The sequence below is a fragment of the Trichomycterus rosablanca genome, chromosome 4 (genome assembly GCF_030014385.1).
Source record: "Trichomycterus rosablanca isolate fTriRos1 chromosome 4, fTriRos1.hap1, whole genome shotgun sequence".
Lineage (NCBI taxonomy): Eukaryota > Metazoa > Chordata > Actinopteri > Siluriformes > Trichomycteridae > Trichomycterus > Trichomycterus rosablanca.
This window is the reverse complement of record NC_085991.1, coordinates 45,532,210-45,554,597: the sequence shown is the minus strand read 5'-3', so window position 1 is coordinate 45,554,597 and position 22,388 is coordinate 45,532,210. Positions and strand designations below refer to the sequence as shown.

Below are 22,388 nucleotides of genomic sequence, written 5' to 3'. Positions count from 1 at the left end.
CAGCCCTGCATTCTGCACAGGCGTCTCTTCCAGCAAATCAGGGTCCTCACACAGCGTATGAAGACCCACCCATCCACACATAGTCCAGCCCTTACCCTGCAGATACGGTGGCCAATCTGCTACAGGCACTGCCAATTATGCCCGCCAGATGGCGCCCAGCCGACCGGTGGCAACACCGAGTTTCAAAACGAGGAGTTCAGAAACTCTGTGCTGGTGTGCTAGCTGAATATTCTGCTGTGCCACCTGAGCGCCAGATGGTAAGGTTTGAATTATTTGACAAATGCATCAATAACCATGCAACTGTTATTGAACCTTACTAAAAAAACCAGCTTTTTAACAAGGCAGGCGTGCTGCAGTCTATTGATCTGTAGCTGTTGTGATGCTTCGTGGTGTGAAATGCAAAAACTCCCTATGCAGCAGTAACAGCATCTTCTGTTTTACCCTCACAAAATAGTTCATTTACCTGACAAACTCTCTCCTTTAGCTGCAGTTTTGTGTTTTGCTGAACTAGCACCTTTATTGGACACTTTGAAGGTCATGCATTCTGCTTCTCAAGGATCCTGACAGAGACGAAATGTTTTCTGTAATTCGTCTGTGAATTTTCTTTTGCACTTGAGCATTTTTAACAGAAGTGCAAGGAAATAGGACCTAAAGAGAAAGGTGTATCTGAAATTAGTGCAAAAACACTGAAATTTTTTAGATCCAAAAAAAGAGGACATACAGTCACCCTGTATTATAGTCAGTACCTAGCCAACCCCAGAGTTTTCAGGCATGTGTGTACAGTAGGGATGTAACGATACACTCTACCCATGACGCAATGTGGTTCACGATACTGGGTTCACGATATGATTTTTTCCAGATTTTTTTAACTAAAATTGAAGACAAATTATGACAAAGTTTCCTTTTATTATGTCTCTTAAAAAAAGAAAAGAAAATACTGTATTTGTGCTTATTATTATGTGAATAATGAATACCATTTTATTTCTGAGGTAGGTACAAACTATGTAAAACAATTTTGAATTAAGCCCAATTTGGCTGAAAACCCCGAATTTGGCAACCAGGCGTATAGCACCAGTAACGTCAACCAGGCGAGGTTTATAGCGCCAGTGCCCTCTGCTGTTTAAAGTGAATATTGATTCATTTTACATGGCAAATCGATTGAAATCGGGAATTTTTTAATCGGTTATTAACTGGATTGTGGTAAATCGTTGCATCCCTAGTGTACAGAAACCATGAAGCCAGAGGTCAGGTTGTTAAAGCAAGTCAACTGCCAATAAACTATACAGTATTGGTCATTCTAAAATCAGTGCTTTCATGGGAACTTCATGGCAACTTTCAGGTTGAATAATGTGCACCTTATAATGTGAGTTTGACGAGTTTGGCATCAGAAATCAGTAGGGATGTAACGATGCACCACAAGACAGTTAAAAATAGATTCACATGTGTAACGATTCAAATCGGTTTACATGTATAATGAATCAATATTCACTGGCGCTAATTACCTCACCTGGTTGACGTCACTAGAAGCTTGCCAGGTTCTGAATTTTCCAGCCAAATTTATTTATGTGAGGATACTTTCATTATTTGTGTTATTCATTTACACAAAAAGGGAACTGTGCAGCATTGTTTTGCATAGTTTGTACTGACCTCAGAAATAAAAGGACATTCATTATTTAGATGAATAAAAGTTAATCACAAATACAGTTTTTTTTAAGAGAATTAATAAAAGGAAACTTTGTCATAATTTGTCTTCAATTAAATTTTTTCTCCCTTTTTCTCCCACTATAGCACATCCAATTTCTGCCCGTCAATCATTCTCTCACTAATGCTGGTCCCTGCTCCTGATTGGGGAGGACGAGGCTGCTCCACACCCCCTCCGACACGTGCACAGCAATCGAACATCTTATCGCCTACACGACGAGTGCAGTGCAGTACAGCGCTGTGTACGGAGAGCCACACCCTCTACCGCACTCCTTTCCCATCTCCGTGCAGGCGCCACCAACCAGCCAGCAGAGATCGTAATCACACCAGTCTGAGAGAGAGTCCCTATCCGGCTTACTCCCGCCCCTTCTCTGAACAACAGGCCAATCGTTGTTTATGTGGCCGCTCAGCCTCAGCCGGCAAGGCAGAGCCGAGATTCGATACGATGTATTCGAGATCTCAGCTCTGGTGAACAGCGTGTTTTACCGCTGCGCCACCTGAGCGGCTTCAATTTCATTTTGTTTTAAAAATTGGGAAAAAAGTCGTATTGTGAACCCAGTATCGTGAAACGTATCGCATCGTGGGTAGAGTGTATCGTTACATCCCTAGACATCAGGTATCTTCTTTTTTAATCAATAAAAACAAGTTGTAGAAACCTGTGGAAAGCTTCACCAGAAGCTGTTGATGCATGCTCAATAATCCAGGTACACAAATCCACAAAGTTAAATCAGTTCATCTGGACACAAGTTTGTTGTAGAGATACGTTTCGTCACTCAATCCGAATGACTTCTTCAGAAGTCATTCGGATTGAGTGACGAAATGTATCTCTACAACAAACTTGTGTCCAGATGAACTGATTTAACTTTGTGGACTTTACCAGAAGGGTTTTGCAGGCACAGGGAGGAAGATGAGGGTCCTAGTAAGCAAAATGAGTTTATTGACACAACCAAATATAAATCAAGACACATTAGCATCCTGTGTGGTAAACTGAAAATTTAATCTGCGCCATTCAATATGAGGTGCCACTTAACAAGCACGAGAATCTTCATGCTCACCTTTCTCAAAGATCTCTTTCAGCACTCCACGTTTGATCAGCTCTTCCCGAGTCTGCCTCGCTGACATCTCCCTCTCCAGAGCTGAAAATACAAACACACCAAACTGTTATTCTGGCTGCTCGTTAACTCCTTACCACATGCTAGAGTTGCATAACGGAATAAAAAAACCATCTGAGTTTACTGAAATATGTTGTGTTTGTAATATACTGTATGGACAAAAGTATTGGGACACTCCTTCTAATCAATGAATATTTATACACCGACCAGGCATAACATTATGACCACTGAGAGGTGAAGTGAATAACACTGATTATCTCTTCATCACCTGTTAGTAGGTGGGATATATTAGGCAGCAAGTGAACATTTTATCCACAAAGTCAATGTGTTAGAAGCAGGAAAAATTGGCATGCGTGAGGATTTGAGCGAGTTTGACGAGGGCCAAATTGTGATGGCTAGACGACTGGATCAGAGCATCTCCAAAACTGCAGCTCTTGTGGGGTGTTCCCGGTCTGCAGTGGTCAGTATCTATCAAAAGTGGTCCACGGAAGGAACAGTGGTAAACTGGCGAGAGAGTCAAGGGCGGCCAAGGCGGCCATTGATGCACGTGGGGAGCGAAGGCTGGCCCGTGTGGTCCGATCCAACAGACGAGCTACTGTAGCTCAAATTAGTATGGGGCTGCATATCCGCAGACCAGTCAGGGTGCCCATGCTGATCCCTGTCCACCGCCAAAAGCGCCAACAATGGGCACCTGAGCATCGGAACTGGACCATGGAGCAATGGAAGAAGATGGCCTGGTCTGATGAAACACGTTTTCTTTTACATCACGTGGATGGCCGGGTGCGTGTGCGTCGCTTACTTGAGGAACACATGGCACCAGGATGCACTATGGGAAGAAGGCAAGCCGGCAGAGGCAGTGTGATGCAATGTTCTGATGGGAAACCTTGGGTCCTGCCATCCATGTGGATGTTACTTTGGCACGTACCACCTACCTAAGCATTGTTGCAGACCATGTACACCCTTTCATGGAAACGCTATTCCCTGATGGCTGTGGCCTCTTTCAGCAGGATAATGCACCCTGCTACAAAGCTAAAATGGTTCATAAATGGTTTGAGGAGCACAACGAGTTTGAGGTGTTGACTTGGCCTCCAAATTCCCCAGATCTTAATCCAATCAAGCATCTGTGGGATGTGCTGGACGAACAAGTCTGATCCATGGAGGCCCCACTAGAAACATACAAGAGTTAAAGGATCTGCTGCTGACATCTTGGTGCCAGATACCACAGCACAACTTCAGGGGTCTAGTGGAGTCCATGTCTTGATGGGTCAGGGCTGTTTAGGCACCAAAAGGGGGACCATAACAATATTAGGAAGGTGGTCATAATGTTATGCCTGATTGATGTATACAGTATATTAGTCATAAACTAATAGTCTGTTTTAAAATTTTAATACTACTTATATAAAAATTCAAAACCTTGCAGAACTCAAAAAGATTAAAGATGCTTTATATATATTTTTTTGTTTACACATTTTCTCCCTTTTTCTCCTTTTTAGCACGTCCAATTGCCCGATTGCGTCACGCTTCCTCTCCACCAATGCCGATCTCCACTCTGATTGAGGAGAACGAAGCTAACCCACGCCCCCTCCGACACGTGGTATGCATTTTGTCACCTACACTTTGACGAGTGCGGTGCAGATCAGCACTGTGTACGGAGAGACACACCCTGACAGCACTCTTTTCTCATCTGACAGGTGCCATCAATCAGCCAGCAGAGGTCGTAGTTGCATCAGTTATGAGAGAGTCCCTATCCTTCTTTTAATATCCCACCCCTATCTGAACAACGGGCCAATCGTTGTTCAGCCGGCAGGCAGAGCTGAGACTCGATATGATGTATTTGAGATCCTCTGGTGTTCAGCATGTGTTTTACCGCTGCATCACCTGAGCGGCTGATGATAAAACTAAAAATCAAATCTTAAGTATTTTTTGTGTTCAAAAATAATGTTAATAATTGGCTCTCTAGCAATCATTGATCTTCAATCAAAGAAAAGATCGTACCACGAGCAGCACATCCATTACTGCATGATGGGACACGCCCGCTGCATATATTGCGTCTTCGTTTCACTTGAGCGGAAAAGATAAAAGTCAGCAGGTGCTGCAGTGTGCAGTCTTACAGTAAAGCCAAAACGCAGAGTGGCCAATCCCACCGGCATCGCTAAGCTATTTATAGATAGGAGCAGCTGAGGGACTTTATCTCCACCCCCCCTTTTCCAAAATGAGCCCGTTTGCCGTGTTAGTAATTTCAGAATCAGCTCCTTCAAAAGGAAAGAAAAAAGCTATTAAGAATAAGAAGTAAGGAGAAGCTTTTACGAATCTGCTTGCTGTGCAGAGTTTTTCACTGAAGCTGGAGGACGAAGCTTAACTGCATTAAGAGTCAAAGCCAAGAGAAAAAAGAAGGAAAAAAGGGGAAAAATGAGTGTGTGTGTGTGTGTGTGTGTGTGTGTGTGTGTGTGTGTGTGTGTGTGTGTGTGTTATATGTATGCGGTATTCGCTGCCTTAACTAATTGTGATTGATTGGCCATCACACCATACACACTTTCAAGAAACAATGTTACCGTTTGTTGCAGTTTAAAAAATTCTGAACTGTTTATTGCAGATTCTATAATGTACTACATTTCCCAGACTGCCTTGCACTGTTTGGTTTAATAAAGGTAAACCAAGTAGAGATGCAATGTTTACAACCCTTCAACCAAACAGTGTAGACCCTTCTTACAGGGGTCACTAGTTTTGTGTTTCTACTTCAGAGAGGGTCTTGCCGAAATTCACAAGACTCAGTCAACAAGTCTGACTCAAACCCCAGCGAGCGCTCTTCACAGTGTCTATCTCAAACCCTAATGAGCTCCCTACATAGGGTCTGTCTCAAACCCTAGTGAGCTCTCTACACAGTGTCTATCTCAAACCTAGTGAGCTATCTACATGGGGTCTGTCTTAAACCAGTGACCCCTCAAACCCTAGTGAGCTCTCTACACAGGGTCTGTCTCCAAACGTAGTGAGCTCTCTACATGGGGTCTGTCTCAAACCACAGTGACCCCTCAAACCCTAGTGAGTCCTCTACATAGCGTCTGCCTCCAAACCTAGTGAGCTCTCTACATAGGGTCTGTCTCCAAACGTAGTGGGCTCTCTACATGGGGTCTGTCTTAAACCACAGTGACCCCTCAAACCCTAGTGAGCCCTCTACATAGGGTCTGTCTCCAAACCTAGTGAGCTCTCTACATAGGGTCTGTCTCAAACCATAGTGAGTCCTCTACATAGGGTCTGCCTCCAAACCTAGTGAGCTCTCTACATAGGGTCTGTCTCAAACCCTAGTGAGACCTTTACATAGGGTCTGTCTTCAAACGTAGTGAGCTCTCTACATGGGGTCTGTCTTAAACCACAGTGACCTCTCAAACCCTAGTGAGTCCTCTACATAGGGTCTGTCTCCAAACCTAGTGAGCTCTCTACATGGGGTCTGTCTTAAACCACAGTGACCTCTCAAACCATAGTGAGTCCTCTACATAGGGTCTGTCTCCAAACCTAGTGAGCTCTCTATATAGGGTCTGTCTCAAACCCTAGTGAGCTCTCTACATAGGGTCTGCCTTAAACCCTTGTGAGCTCTCCACATAGGGTCCGTCTCAAACCCTAGTGAGCCCCAAGATGTCAATCTGTTCTCTCCAAGTGAGTAAACTGCTGCATTAATCCCAATATGCAGCTGAAACTATAACAATGCCATTAATCACTTCAAATTAAAGGGTTCCACTGCTCCAGAGACCACTGGTCATGTGCTTTTTACCCCTTCTGCTAAGGTTCTGCTTAGTCATGGTATTAGGCCAATTAGTGAAGCTACAGATGAAGCTCTGTAAGCTGATGATGTTAGTGTTGAAACCAATGACCAACGTTCTCACAGTAAGCATGACAAATTCTATTTTTTAAACAAAGAGTCCAAGACCAGAAATGTAGCCGTCCAGAACCGAACCCTCATCTCAGAGCCAGTCTGAACAGTGATGAGTTAGTACCTTCTTTCCCAGGTAATGAAGTCCTCATGACAGGACACGTGTTTCTTCCAGATGGTGAGAGGGTGTCAGATTACACATCTTACATGAATTTTAATAAACTTGGATTTCACTTCATTAGTCAAGAGGAATGTATTTGAATTCTGACTATAAATGTGTTCTCAAAATTCATCAAATGTCTGTTATGACCAGGACGCCAGATGTAAATGTCTATCATACAGGTGTGCTCAGCTTCAAGTTTTACTGGATGTATCTGACTAATGATTCAGTATGAACAGCGTTTTACATGCTGAACCATTATGTTTCAGTTTAAAAACATGTGAAACATAACTAGCTACAATCTTATAATACAACACCATCATCTAAGCCTGTAATTCCCCAAACTTCTTTGCAGTGCAGCCCCCCCCCCCCCTTTTTTTTAAATGCCACTCCCCAATTTCTGCACTTCTCCACTTTCTGTACAGAAGCCCTGGGCAACCAAGGTCCTTACACAGGGTTGATAACACCTTAGTCCCCTTAGACCCTTAGTCCGGTCTTTCCCACACAGCAGACTGAAGGCCAATTTTGTCTGCTGCTATATATACGTTTTTTTTTTTGGGGGGTTTTTCCCCCGTTTTTTTTTTCATTAGTTTTTCTCCCAATTTAGTGTAGTCAATTTGTCTTCCGCTGCTGGGGATCCCCAATTTTTTGCAGCTGAGGTGGGTATATTGCTGCCCACGCGCAGCCCTTAACGGAACCCTTTTCCACTCATACACTCTGCACAGGTGCCTCTATTTGCCAAGCAGAGTCCCTGCACAGTGTTTGAAGACCCCGCCCACATATTCTGGTCATCCCTCCCTGCAGGCACTGCCAATTATGCCCGCTAGATGGCGCCCTGCCGACCGGTGGCAATGACGAGTTTCGAACCGAGGAGTTCAGAATCTCGGCGCTGGTGTGCTAGCGGAATATCCCGCTGCACCACCTGGGTTCACATCTCAGCTCTGCTACCGATTGGCTGCTGGGTGGGCCTAAAAAGGGGGTGGGGTTGTCGACGTATGTAAGGACCCTGGTTAGTAGCCAGTACAGAAGTGGAGGAAAGTGGAAGAACGTGGAGATCAGCACGTGACTCTCTGTGTGCAAGACTGGCTTTACACACAAATCCACCAAAGTATGGGTAAATAAGAGGAGATTGTAGGGGACGCTGGTCAAGCAAATATACCCTCCTCAGATGCGACTGGGGTCCCCAGCAGTCGTAGACTTATTGGTTACGTTAAATTGAAAAGGAAAGAAAAATGCATAAATAAAATAGTAATTTGCGTCTCTGCACAAAAACGTCTTTAAAACGTAACCAGCTCCCTGAGAGAACCTGAACTAAAACCTGAACATTTGCTTGTATGTTTAGCTGGAAGCCCCTCGCAATCTCTTACACTAGCAGTGCTCAAACATGCCTCATACATTTCCCTCGCTGCACCCTACCTGAGTGGACGTGCCCCCCACTATGGGACCCACTAAGCTAAGCACTTATGGTACCATAATACGTTATGTAAGTGGCATGTTTTTTTAGTGTGAGCATCTGGTCCAAAAGCTCTGAGACCAAAATAAGATTCTTAACCAGTAGAATTAGAGTAGAGAAGTGCAGAGAAGCAAAAATGAAGGGACTTTGTTAGAACACAGAGAGACTGTCCCATGTGTCCTCTGAAAGGTTTGCATGGGGGATTAATTAAAGCAGGTTTGAATCGATCTGTATATACACCAATCAGAATTATGACCACCTTCCTAATATTGTGTTGGTCTCCCTTTTGCTGCCAAAACAGCCCTGACCCATCGAGGCATGGACTCCACTTGACCCCTGAAGGTGTGCTGTGGTATCTGGCACCAAGATATTAGCAGCAGATCCTTTAACTCCTGTAAGTTGTGAGGTGGGGCCTCCATGGATCTGACTTGTTTGTTCAGCACATCCCACAGATGCTTGACTGGAATCAGATCTGGGGAATTTGGAGGCCAAGTCAACACCTCAAACTCGTTGTTGTGCTCCTCAAATCATTCCTGAACCATTTTAGCTTTGTAGCAGGGCGCATCATCCTACTGAAAGAGGCCACAGCCATCAGGGAATACCGTTTTCATGAAAGGGTGTACATGGTCTGTAACAATGCTTAGGTAGGTGGTACGTGTAAAAGTAACATCCACATGGATGGCAGGACCCAAGGTTTCCCATCAGAACATTGCCCAAAGCATCACACTGCCTCTGCCGGCTTGCCTTTCTCCAGAAAGCAACGCACACGCACCCGGCCATCCAAGTGATGTAAAAGTATATATGCTTTATGTGATGTGTTATGCAATGTTTCTCTCTTCTGTTTGCTTTCTGTTCCCCTTGTCCCTCTCTTCCTTGTTTTCTTCTTTCCACAAGTGCTCCTTAGCACTTGACAGGCTGTCATTGTAAATAAGAACTTGTTCTTAACGTCTTGCCTGGTTAAATAAAGATGAATAGATATGACACAAGTTCTTAACATCAGTCCTGGCGGCCCACTGGCATGCAGAGTTTCAAGATTTGCCCTTATTTAACACACTTAATGCAGTTCATAATTGTCCTGATTATTAGCTCACACCATGTAATCAAAAGTATTTAGACACAGGCACTTGCAGGGCAAAGAAGTGTAATAAGCTACAAGTACCAACAGTGCTACTACCCTAACCACATGCTTAACAGACACAACTGGAAATCTCTTTGCTTCCGTGTGTATGTATTGATATGGGTAGGTATTTGCCCCTACCTAATTTCTTCTATTTTTGCATATGTCACACTTACAGTATATGTTTCAGATCAATAAACTACTTCTGGTATTAGACAAAGACAGCAAAGTAAACACATGCTTGTTAAAATTCTAATTACCGCACCTGACCCGGTGTAACCAAATAATTGCCTCTTTAGCTTCTGAACTAACCAGTTAACTAGGGCTGCTGCGATTGGTCGACCTTGTCGACGCATTTTCAATATTTTAAGTCCACACATGCTTATAAATGATCCTTTTTAATTTCTACAATGTCTCCATTCATATAAGCATTCATATGATTCCCTCAGCACTACTTGCTGCGTGCGTGACCTCAGTCCTATTTGCTGCAGTCACTGGTTGGCGGCATTAAGCACAGTCATAAAAAATGCCGTCTGCAGCAGTCAGTGGCCGATTGTAAAGAGTGTTCAAAGAAAAGCTCAAAGTTTTCCAAGACCCAAATCATCATAAGTTTGGGAATACTTAAAACTGGCACAAAACAAAAATGTGGTTTGTACACTGTGCAAAGCTTTGATGGTACCACAGCAGCACTAGAGCCATGTTGCACATCTATATTGTTTCATTAAGCTTCTTAATCGCGGAGATCTTGGATTACCGTATTCCTTAGCGAGTTCAGTTAGGGCTCATTTTTACTTCTATATTGTTTCATTAAGCTTCTTAATCGTGGAGATCTTGGAACACCGTATTTCTTTTTTCTTTTTTTAAATTATCTATTTTTTCCCACTTTTTTCCCCCCAACTTTTATCCCCATTCTAATCGTGTCCAATTACCCTGATTGTGTCCTCTATACTGATTCGACCCTTTTTGCCGCTGACTGAGGACACCACTCAACTGACTTGCGCCCCCTCCGGCACACAATCAGTACAGCCTGCATTTTTCACCTGCACGAGCCGAGTTCATACACCGAGAGACACTGCGCACGGAGGGTGTTATTCCTCAGCCCTGTGCAGGCGCCGTCAGTCAACCAGCAGGGGCCACAGTTGTACCAGTTATAAGGACCTATGCTCCGACTCTACCTCTAAGCCACTGAACAACAGCCAATCGTTGTTCATACTGCTGCCCAACCCAAACCAGCTGAGTTTCGATACGATGCATCTAGAAACCCAACTCTGGTGAGCTAGCGTAGTTTACCGCTGCGCCACCTGAGCGGCCAGAATACCGTATTTCTTAGCAAGTTCAGTTAGGGCGCATTTCACTTCTATAATCTTCTTAATCGCGGAAAACTTGAAATATCGTATTTCTTAGTGAGTTCAGTTAGGCCGCCGTGCACTTTGCAGTGTTGGGCTCGTGCTTTTTGCGGTTGCCGCTGCGATCAAAGCGCAAAAAGCTTCTCATGTGAAACGCTTACCACTGTGTTTACATCGCTTACAATTTGAAGTAAGTTTTGAGTGAATGTGTAGGTTAGAATCTGGGCTCATTCTGTCTTTACTGTACGTTGGACTTAATGAGACGTGTTCACCTCTAACTATTTTATTTCTGCTATAAGTTGAAGCACTTTGCTTTGTGTACAGAACACCATGAACACATGCTGCACTTTGTTTATTATGGAGCACTTGAGAATTTGATAATATGGACATAAACCCTGTTTACATTTAGTTTTGTGCCATATTATTATGCCATACAGATTGTTGTTAAAATAAAAGAAGATTAAATGAGATTCTGAATTAAATTTTTTGAAGAAAAATTAATCGTTAGATTAATCGATAAAATAGTCTATAGATTAATCGTTAGAAAATAGTCGTTAGTGGCAGCCCTACAGTTAACCAAATGCAACAAACAACTGGGTTCAGTTTCACTACTCACACCCATCAAGCAAAGAAAACAAATAAGCAGAGGAGGCTTGCTGTTGGATGGTCAAAGTAAATGCATTTCCACATTTACAATGCAACAAAAAAACTTAAAGGATTGGGACTAAACAGCTGTGTGGTTGTTTCAAGTGACACACATTTAGGACATGATTTTTTAAAATTCTGATCACTTTTATTAAAGGGAAAATGCTGTTCAGCCCCACCTGGACCTGTGTGAAAAAGTAATTGTAAAAAAAAATATTTTTATATATTTGTCATATAAACATATACAGATGTACAGTACAATGAAATTTTTTCTTCGCATATCCCAGCTTGTTTGGAAGCCGGGGTCTGAGCGCAGGGTCAGCCATCGTACGGCGCCCCTGGAGTAGACAGGGTTAAGGGCCTTGCTCAAGGACCCAACAGTGGCTGCATAGCAGAGCCTGGATTTGAACCGCCAATCTTCCGGTTGATAGCCCAAAGCTCTACCCACTAGGTTACCACTGTACCCGGAGATGGAGACGAATGATCCGAATGAAGTCTATTCTGGTTATATAAGCAAGCATCATTGTTTGAAATCTAATATAAGCAGGTACAGGAAGCCAACTGAGACAGCACAGCAGTGGGGTGATGTAGCGGAGTGAAAACCAAGCATGTGTCTGCATTTTAAATCAGTCACAGCAATCTGATGGAATTTATTTATTGATTTATTAGGATTTTAACGTCATGTTTTACACTTTGGTTACATTTATGACAGGAACGGTAGTTACTCATTACACAAGATTTATCATTTCAAGTTTTAATATCAAACACAGTCATGGACAATTTTGTATCTCCAATTCACCTCACTTACACGTCTTTGGACCTGGACTGTTCCACCTGGGAATCGAACCCAGGACCTTCTTGCTGTGAGGTGACTGTGCTACCCACCGAGCCACCGGACCTGCCAGGAAGGAGTTGCAGTAGTCCAGCCTCAAAATTTCAAGAGACTGGACATGAAAATTGCTGAATGTTCTTGATATTAAATGCGTAGCACAGTCGTCTCACAACAAGAAGGTCCTGGGTTCGATTCCCAGGTGGAGCGGTCCAGGTCCAAAGACGTGCAAGTGAGGTGAATTGGAGATACAAAATTGTCCGTGATTGTGTCTGACAGAAAAGCTAATTTATTACTAGTATTTATACACCGATCAGCCATAACATTAAAACCACCTCCTTGTTTCTACACTCACTGTCCATTTTATCAGCTCCACTTACCATATAGAAGCACTTTGTAGTTCTACAATTATTGACTGTAGTCCATCTGTTTCTCTGCATTCTTTGTTAGCCCCCTTTCATGCTGTTCTTCAATGGTCAGGACTCTCCCAGGACCACCACAGAGTAGGTATTATTTGGGTGGTGGATCATTCTCAGCACTGCAGTGACACTGACATGGTGGTGGTGTGTTAGTGTGTGTTGTGCTGGTATCGGTGGATAAGACACAGCGATGCTGGTGGAGTTTATAAACACCTCACTGTCACTGCTGGACTGAGAATAGTCCACCAACCAAAAATATCCAGCCAACAGCACCCTGTGGGCAGCGACCTGTGACCACTGAGGAAGGTCTAGAAGATGACCAACTCAAACAGCAGCAATAGATGAGCGATAGTCTCTGACATTACATCTACAAGGTGGACCAACTAGGTAGGAGTGTCTAATAGAGTGGACAGATCCACTCATACCAGCACAACCCACACTAACACACCACCACCATGTCAGTGTCACTGCAGTGCTGAGAATAATAATACATTAGAGAATGACCCACCACCCAAATAATACCTACTCTGTGGGGGTCCTGACCATTGAACAGCATGAAAGGGGGCTAACAAAGCATGTAGAGAAACAGATGGACTACAGTCAGTAATTGAAGAACTACAAAGTGCTTCTATATGGTAAGTGGAGCTGATAAAATGGACAGTGAGTGTAGAAACAAGGGAGTGGTTTTAATGTTATGGCTGATCAGTGTAACTACTAATTTATTTGTAGACTAACTGTCCCTTATGTCATTAAAGTGCTTGTTATATTTCTTGCTGTTACCAGATTATTTTGTTGTTACTTGTTTCCATTATTATTATTCAGACCCTGAATCTTCCTACACCCACTTTCAGACCTCAACCTGAATGTTCCGCCAATCTCACAGAGCAAAGTGCTGCACCCTGGATGTTTCTGACAGGCGATGTTCCTGCGCTGACAGTTCTGTCATGCAAAGTGTTCCACCGGGTCTACTAACCCAAAAGTGTTGAAATATAAAAAGCGCTGAAAGATGGCCGTGCACGTCATTCCACTCATCCCAAGATAATGAGTATTTGCCATTTTCTCTATATTGTGGCAGATGAGAAGATTTCAAACCCACTTCCACTTCAAACACTGGAGCAGATGGAGACATTATACTGTCTGAAGGTCTTACACACACCGATCAGCCATAACATTAAAACCACCTCCTTGTTTCTACACTCACTATTTTATCAGCTCCACTTACCATATAGAAGCACTTTGTAGTTCTACAATTACTGACTGTAGTCCATCTGTTTCTCTGCATGCTTTGCCAGCCCCCTTTCATGCTGTTCTTCAATGGTCAGGACTCTCACAGGACCACTACAGAGCAGGTATTATTTAGGTGGTGGATCATTCTCAGCACTGCAGTGACACTGACATGGTGGTGGTGTGTTAGTGTGTGTTGTGCTGGTATGAGTGGATCAGACACAGCAGCGCTGATGGAGTTTTTAAACACCTCACTGTCACTGCTGGACTGAGAATAGTCCACCAACCAAAAATATATCCAGCCCCGTAGGCAGCGCCCTGTGACAACTGATGAAGGTCTAGAAGATGACCAAATCAAACAGCAGCAATAGATGAGCGATCGTCTCTGACTTTACATCTACAAGGTGGACCAACTAGGTAGGAGTGTCTAATAGAGTGGACAGTGAGTGGACACGGTATTTAAAAACTCCAGCAGTGCTGCTGTGTCTGATCCACTCATACCAGCACAACACACACTAACACACCACCACCATGTCAGTGTCACTGCAGTGCTGAGAATGATCCACCACCTAAAAAGTACCTACTCTGTGGGTCCTGTGGGGGTTCTGACCATTAAAGAACAGGGTGAAAGCAGGCTATAAAGTCTGTAGAGAAACAGATGGACAGATGGTCAGTAATTGTAGAACTACAAAGTGCTTCTATATGGTAAGTGGAGCTGATAAAATGGACAGTGAGTGTAGAAACAAGGAGGAACATATTTCTGTATTACCTTTTATTCCTGGACATTCCCCTGCTTTCAATCAAGTCATTTCCAAGTTTTATTTGCAAATCCTCTTTCATGCTGGCAGAGAACAATCACAAACTAGTACCCGCCTCTGTGACACGTACACAGTCGCCGACCAGTGATGGAATCTCACAGGGTCTGTCCGAAAACCTAGTGATCTCTCTACATAGACGCATTTTACATCATCCTACACGCTCCAGAGAAGAAGGCTGTCTGAATTCTTAGATACCTCAAAATGCTGCCTACTAAGGTGCCTTAATTGTCTGACTGAACAATGTGGAGCAACCAACAAAGTTCTTCTCAAATGTAAATAAATTCTTATTGATTTTCAATTTGTATAAAAGTACACAAGTGTCAAATTTTGACTTTGAGCTTGTCAGTGACAGTTTAACCGTTTTCAGTACGCTGAGGGAGACGTTAGCTGGCACGCTAGTGGCTTGTGCTGCTTCAGCCCATTGATTTGAATGGCCTAAGGCTAACTGTGTTTGTCTAAGTAGTGCGTCTGAATAACCTGCCTTATGAGTTCGATGTCTAATTAGAATCCTCTCTATCTAGGCAGCTGCCTAGGAAGGCAGTAGGAAGCAAGGCAGCTCACTAAGTGTTTGAACAGACCCATAGAGAGCTGTATGGCATATGGACACTCATGCTGTGCTCCATGTGAATCCCTGTATATAAAGTGCAAACAGTAGAAGCCCTAGAACAGAACCTTGTGGGACACCATACTGCACTCTTTCAGGCTCTGAGGAATCATCACTGATGCAAACAATTTGATACTGATCCGCTAGGTGCCTGGGTCATGCTGCAGACTTGGCGTTACTGGGCTTGCTGAGGCTCTACAGATACAACTGGCCATGTCTGAGGAAGGAAGGGTTGAATAGAGTATCACCTTTTTACTATCTGATCAAACAATATGTTACAGCTCTATGTAAGAATCCGCCACTGGGCTATGGAAAAATAAAAACTGAGGGTTATCAGATGTTGGAGGGGTCATTTGCTAATGTGCAGCAAAAGAAGGGGGGGCTAAGGGGTCAATACTAACAGTCCTGTATTGATGACTGCATCAGAACTTGTGTATGTCGTATATCTTTGATGCTGTAACGATTCTGGGAGCACAAGCAGTACCCGTCTGTTGACTGATAGACGGCTAAATTAATTGGACGGCTGACTGACAGTCTTTCAGCCCTCCAAAAGAATCTGATGCCAGTCTGATCAACAGCAGTGTGGTTACTGATGAGTCAGCCTGAGCTTCACACTGCTCTCAGCGCCACGTGAACGCCCAAGCCCTGCCAGTCAATCCACCACGGTTAGAAAAACCATGAAGGATCCTCACAGCTTCTCATTTCTTAAACAAACAGGTGCATCAAGCACAGAAAACAAATAAGCAGAGGAGGCTGAAATGGCTTGGATTGGGGGATGACTGGCCAAGCTGTTGGATGGTCAAAATAAGAGCATTTCCACACACACAATGCAACAAACACTCAAACGATTAGGACTAAACAGCTGTGTGGTTGTTTAGAACAGGGTTTTTCAAGCGTCACACATTTTGTCCATGATTTTTACTGTCACCCAGGCAACATAAACAACGCATCAAATCCAAACACAAAACGGAATGTAATTTATTTTAAAAAAATGGTGGCAATCTGGTCTCACTGTGGTTTACAAGATGTAATTTAAAGCATCCACAAGGGGATGTTTTTGTACAAGTTCATTTGGTGTTTTTTGGCTCGTGACCCACCCCAGGGTTGGAAAAATAAAGCTCTTGTTAATAAAGCTAATTTAAATTATTGAGTATAACAAAGACTGGATTTCAAATAGGGCAAACGTCCGAAATTTACCCTGTTCCAGATTAATGGCCATGTCAGGTTTAAAATTGTTTCAACTTCTTATTCGCGGACATCCTAGAATACCGTATTCCTTAGGGCGCATTCACACGCGCCGCGCACTTTGCAGCGTTGGGCTAGTGATTTTTGTGGTTGCTACAGCAATCAAAGAGCAAAAAGCTTCTCATGTGAAACATTTACCACTGTGTTTACATCGCTTAGAATTTGAAGTAAGTTTTGAGTGAATGTGTAGGTTAGAATCTGGGCTCATTCTGTCGTTACTCTACGTTGGACTTAATGAGACATGGCTTACCTCTAACTATTTTGTTTCTGCTATAAGTTTAAACACTTTGCTTTGTGTACAGAACACCATAAACACATGTTGCACTTTGTTTAATGTGGAGCACTTAAGAATTTGATAATATGGACATAAACCCTGTGTACATTTAGCTTTGTGCCATATTATTATGCAATAAAAAAAATTATTCGTTAGATTAATCAATTAATCTATAAAATATTCTATAGATTAATCAATAGAAAAATAGTCGTTAGTGGCAGCCCTACTCTACTAGTCAGATTCACTAAGGTCAACTAAACTCAGCAGCATTACATGGCAATAAAATCAAGTCAGCTGACTTCCTAAATGTACAAATGACCAAGTGATCTCATTAATTGATTTTTCTTCTTTCCTGATGGTGTGGGCAGATTTCAGATGACCTTTCCAGTCATCAGTACCAACTTTCCTGGTAAGACAGTGTATATGACTCGATTCAACTCTAAAACACACACACATACCCGCCCTCAGTGTGCATCTGCCAATTCTGTGTACAGACACATTGAGTTTCTAATCCAAACAGGAAACCTCCACATAGTCATCACTTTATTTAATTTTCATGTCTTACCACCACTTTTATCCTGGTCAGGGTCATGGTGGGTTCAGGTTTCCCTGAATCACTGGGCGCAGTGCAGTAACACACCCAGGACAGAAAGTCAATCCGTCGTAGGGCCTCAGCCTCAGACATAGCCAGTCATGTAGTTGCCTAACCAGCCGATAGGACTACTGGGGATTAATACCCTGAATCCCTGCGGCAGTGGGCATGCCTATTGTCAGTAGTGTATTACTCCCTTGCACTCATTGTTAACCAGTGTTGCCCAGTTTTGCCCATAGTTAGTGTTATTTAGTGTTAGTTACCCAGGGTTACACAGTGTGACACAGTGTTATCCAGTATTAGTGTTACCCAGTGTTAGTTACCCAATGATACCCAGTGTTAGTGTTACAGTAACCCAGTGTTTTACAGTATTACTCGGTATTACACAGTGTCAGTGTTACCCATTGTTACACAGTGCTACCCAGTGTTAGTGTAACACAGTGTTGGTGTTACCCAGTGTTACCCAGTGCCACTGGCCACCAATGTCCAGTTTTGAGTAGTTAGTGAAAGTGAATAAATAAATGTTGTACATTAAATGGTGGTACAATGGCTAAGCTGGTAGAGTGAGTGCCACACTGAAACATCCTATTTCAAAAGCTCAAAAGCTTTCAAAAACTCTATGTGATCTTTTCAGCTATAGCATTATCCACTCTTCTGAGAAGTATGTATGTAGGTATTTGTGCTCATTCAGTCAAAACAGCATTTGTACGGCTGGCACTGATGTTAGTCACGAAAGTCTCAGTTGATGTTGTACTGCATTCCAAAGTTGTTCAGTGGGGGCTGAGGTCAGGGTTCTGTGCAGGACAGTGCAGTTTCTTCAAACCGAGCTTTTCTTCATAGAGTCTTTATAGAGCTTGCTTTGTGCATAGGAACACAGTGATGCTGAAACCAGAAAGAGCCTTCCCTAAACTGTTGCTGCAAAGCATGCCCTAATACTGTCAGTGTTGTTCCTGAGGTTTTGGGTTCTAGTCCCACTTTTGGTTACTGTATGTAAAAGCGGTTTGCATGTTTTTACTTCTGCATGGGTCATTTCTGAAAAACATGGCAGATGGCATCACGCAGGCACTAGTGGCATTAGGTGTGAGTAGGTGAATGTGTTAACAACACCGCCACCCCCACCCCCGTGCCAAATGTACCATCAGAATGACTAAAATTAAGTGGAAATGGTGAAGTGGTTTCCAGGATACATTTAAAGGCACCAAGAATCATTTGTTACAGGATCATTTGACCATGAGTTGCTAGGATGATTCCCACCTCTGGTTACAATTTAATAAAGCTACATCTGATATGTAAGGTATGTAAAAGATCGAGGTATGCGTAGATCAAGAACAACAATCAAAAGGACTATTTTCTAACCAGGGCATTCATTGGTCCAACATAAAAAAGCAACTGTGCAAGGCCGAGCCAATGCTGGCGGTGCTGCACGTCTATTTCTGTGGTCTGTTGGAGTTCACAAACCTCACCTGAGTGAATCAGATAGAGAGAGAGAGAGAGAGAGAGAGAGAGAGAGATCTTCGCTAACCATCCTAATCCATCAGGACTGATCAGGCACTGTGTAAACAGGCCACAGTCTCTCCTGCGTTTCTGCTCCACCTTCCATGATGCATCTGGTTTACTGCAGCAACTTACTAGAGTGAGCTGGGGTAAAAATAGCAGGCTGGGTGAAGACAATAAATCGATTGTGCACCGCTGCTGCTTCGAACTGCTCACTGCAGAGCTGACAGCGTAACCCACATTTCTCCAGAAGGATGGGTGCTGGGTTTCTATATTCCCTAAACACTGAGGATATTGTCATATTCACATATAAAAATGAAAATTGACACAGAAATGGGAGAAAAGAACATACAAATCTCCTTACAGACAGTGATTAGAAACAAGGTCTCTAGAACCCATGTTGCTGAGTGGCATGTACTCAACCAGATGTGTCACCATGCCACTGTGATTGTTTCATTCTCGAATTTTACCACCGCTTTATCCTGTTGGGGTTGTGATGGGTCTGGTAACTTCTAAACAGAATGTCTGTATGTAGAAGCCTGAGCGGCCAATAGCACCGCTGGGGATACAAACCCTGAATCCCAGCAGTAGCATATTAGTGTACAACGATCAGCCATAACATTATGACCACCTCCTTGTTTCTGCAATCACTGTCCATTTTATCAGCTGCACTTACCATATAGAAGCACTTTGTAGTTCTACAATTACTGACTGTAGACCATCTGTTTCTCTACATACTTTTCCAGCCTGCTTTCACCCTGTTCTTCAATGGTCAGGACCACCACAGGACCACTACAGAGCAGGTATTATTTAGGTGGTGGATCATTCTCAGCACTGCAGTGACACGGACATGGTGGTGGTATGTTAGTGTGTGTTGTGCTGGTATGAGTGGATCAGACACAACAATGCTAATGGAGTTTTTAAACACCTCACTGTCACTGCTGGACTGAGAATAGTCCACCAACCCAAAGTATTTCCAACCATCAGTGACCACTGATGAAGGTCTAGAAAATGACCAACTCAAACAGCAGCAATAGATGAGCGATCGACTCTGACTTTACATCTACAAGGTGGACCAACTAGGTAGGAGTGTCTAATAGAGTGGACAGTATTTAAAATCGCCAGCAGCTCTGCCGTGTCTGATCCACTCATACCAGCACAACACACACTAACACACCACCACCATGTCATGCTGGTGGTCCTGTGGGGGTTCTGACCATTTAAGAACAGGGTGAAAGCAGGCTAAAAAGGTATGTAAAGAAATAGATGGACTACAGTCAGTAATTGTAGAACTACAAAGTGCTTCTATATGGTAAGTGGAGCTGATAAAATGGACAGTGAGTGTAAAAACCAGGAGGTGGTTTTAATGTTATGACTGATCTGTGTAATTTAGCACTGAGACATGCGATGAAAAATATCTGTAATGTGTTAATTGTCTTGAACATTTATTAAGTTAACCTTGAAGATTCTCAAGGTTTTTACTGACCGGAAGGTTTGTGGACTGATTAAAAAGCACCAGTTTTAAACCTTTCCACAGGTAAACAGTTAAACATGTAACAGGTGCTTTTTAACTGAGTAAAAAAGAGCATTGAACATTAAAAGCGTTCAAAACACTACAGTGAATAGGAAGAGTGAATAGTCCAACAGTTTAAAACGAACATCACAATGTACGACTTCAAAGAATTTAAGGATTTTACAATCTACAATATGAAGCATAATTATAATTTTTTTGAAAATCTAGAAATATCTTTCCCTGCATAAAAAGCAAGGCCAAAAACAAATACTGAATGTCCATGCCCTTCAATCTCTAGCAGGCACTGCATTAAAATAAAAGAATATAACAATGGTTCGGAAATTACTTAGAAATAACATGAGTAAACGCAGTTTGTCGATCTACAAATGCAAGTTAAAATGTACACCATGCAAGCCAGAAGCCTTATATAATCAAAATCCCAAAACTGTGTTAAACTCATGCAAAGTTTAAAAAGAAAAACTGTGCTGTGGGTGACCAAGTAAAATCTAAAATAATGGACCGTCTGTGCGCCAGGAAGCAAGCAAGGAAGATAGATAGAAGAGAAAGACAGACAGATAGATAAATGAATGGATAGATAGATAGATAGATAGATAGATAGATAGATAGATAGATAGATAGATAGATAGATAGATAGATAGATAGATAGATATAAAAATAGATAGATAGATAGATAGATAGATAGATAGATAGATAGATAGATAGATCTATATTAGATAGATAGATAGATAGATAGATAGATAGATAGATAGATAGATAGATAGATAGATAGATCTATATTAGATAGATAGATAAATCTATATTAGATAGATAGATAGATAGATAGATAGATAGATAGATAGATAGATAGATAGATAGATAGATAGATAGATAGATAGATAGACATACAGACAGATAGACAGACAGATATAAAAATAGATAGATAGATAGATAGATAGATAGATAGATAGATAGATAGATACATACATATACATATACATACATACATACATACATAGATAGATAGATAGATAGATAGATAGATAGATAGATAGATGGACGGACGGACGGACGGACGGACGGACGGACGAAAATATAGACATTGATGGATGGATGGATGGATAGACAAAAAGATAGATATAAATGTAGATATAAATATAGATAGATAGATATAAAGATAGGTAGATGGATGGATGAATGAATGAATGAATGGATGGATGGATGGACGGACAGATAGACAGACATAGATGAAAAGATACACAGATATAAAGATAGATGGATGGATGGATGGATGGACAGACAGACAGAGAGACAGATAGATAGATAGACAGACAGAGATAGATGGATAGACAGACAGAGACAGACAGAAAGACAGGCAGGCAGGCAGATATGAATATACATAGATATTAAATAGTTGTCAATATACTATTATACTTAATCTTCAAGAAAAGATAAAACGAAAGAGAAGCAGTGTTCAGTATAATTAGATAATTATGTAAGAAGACACTGTACAGTCAGGGAAAGAAAAATCAGTAAAATGTTTGTAAAAATTGCAAGTGAAAGTGACTGTGCATACATGTATAAAATGTACATTATGTACAAGATGTGTGTGTGTGTGTGTGTGTGTGTGTGTGTGTGAGGAGAAGGGGTATTCAGTCAGTGGGGTGTGTGGAAGGCCAGAGCTCTTGGGAAGAAGCTGTGTCTCGGTCTGCTGTTTCAAAGTTCAAAAGCCAGTGTAACACACAGACTTGTGGCGCGTTATGAAGTAAAATATGACAGTAAAGACAGCAGATTGATGAGCCAGAACTGTAAAAACTACAACCACCACAAAAAGCTGTGTCCTCAGCTTCCAAAGGATTGCAGAACGTTGTTAAAAGGAAAGGTGATGAAACATGGTCGTAACAAGCCCGTCCCAACTTTTTTAGAAAGCGCTGCAGCCATCAAATTTAGTGTGTGTATATATATACTAACAAAAGTGAT

At 42.3% G+C, this 22,388-nt stretch overlaps 1 protein-coding gene across 2 annotated transcripts in view; it reads right to left on the bottom strand.

Annotated features, from left to right (window-relative positions):
- The window catches only part of LOC134312448 (phosphatase and actin regulator 1), a 119,077-nt gene that overhangs the window by 30,689 nt on the left and 66,000 nt on the right, over positions 1-22,388 (bottom strand). For both annotated transcript variants that reach the window (XM_062994404.1, XM_062994403.1), the window contains exon 3: positions 2,757-2,837. In XM_062994404.1, the coding sequence (XP_062850474.1) occupies positions 2,757-2,837 (81 nt within the window). The remainder of the gene's footprint in view (positions 1-2,756; positions 2,838-22,388) is intronic.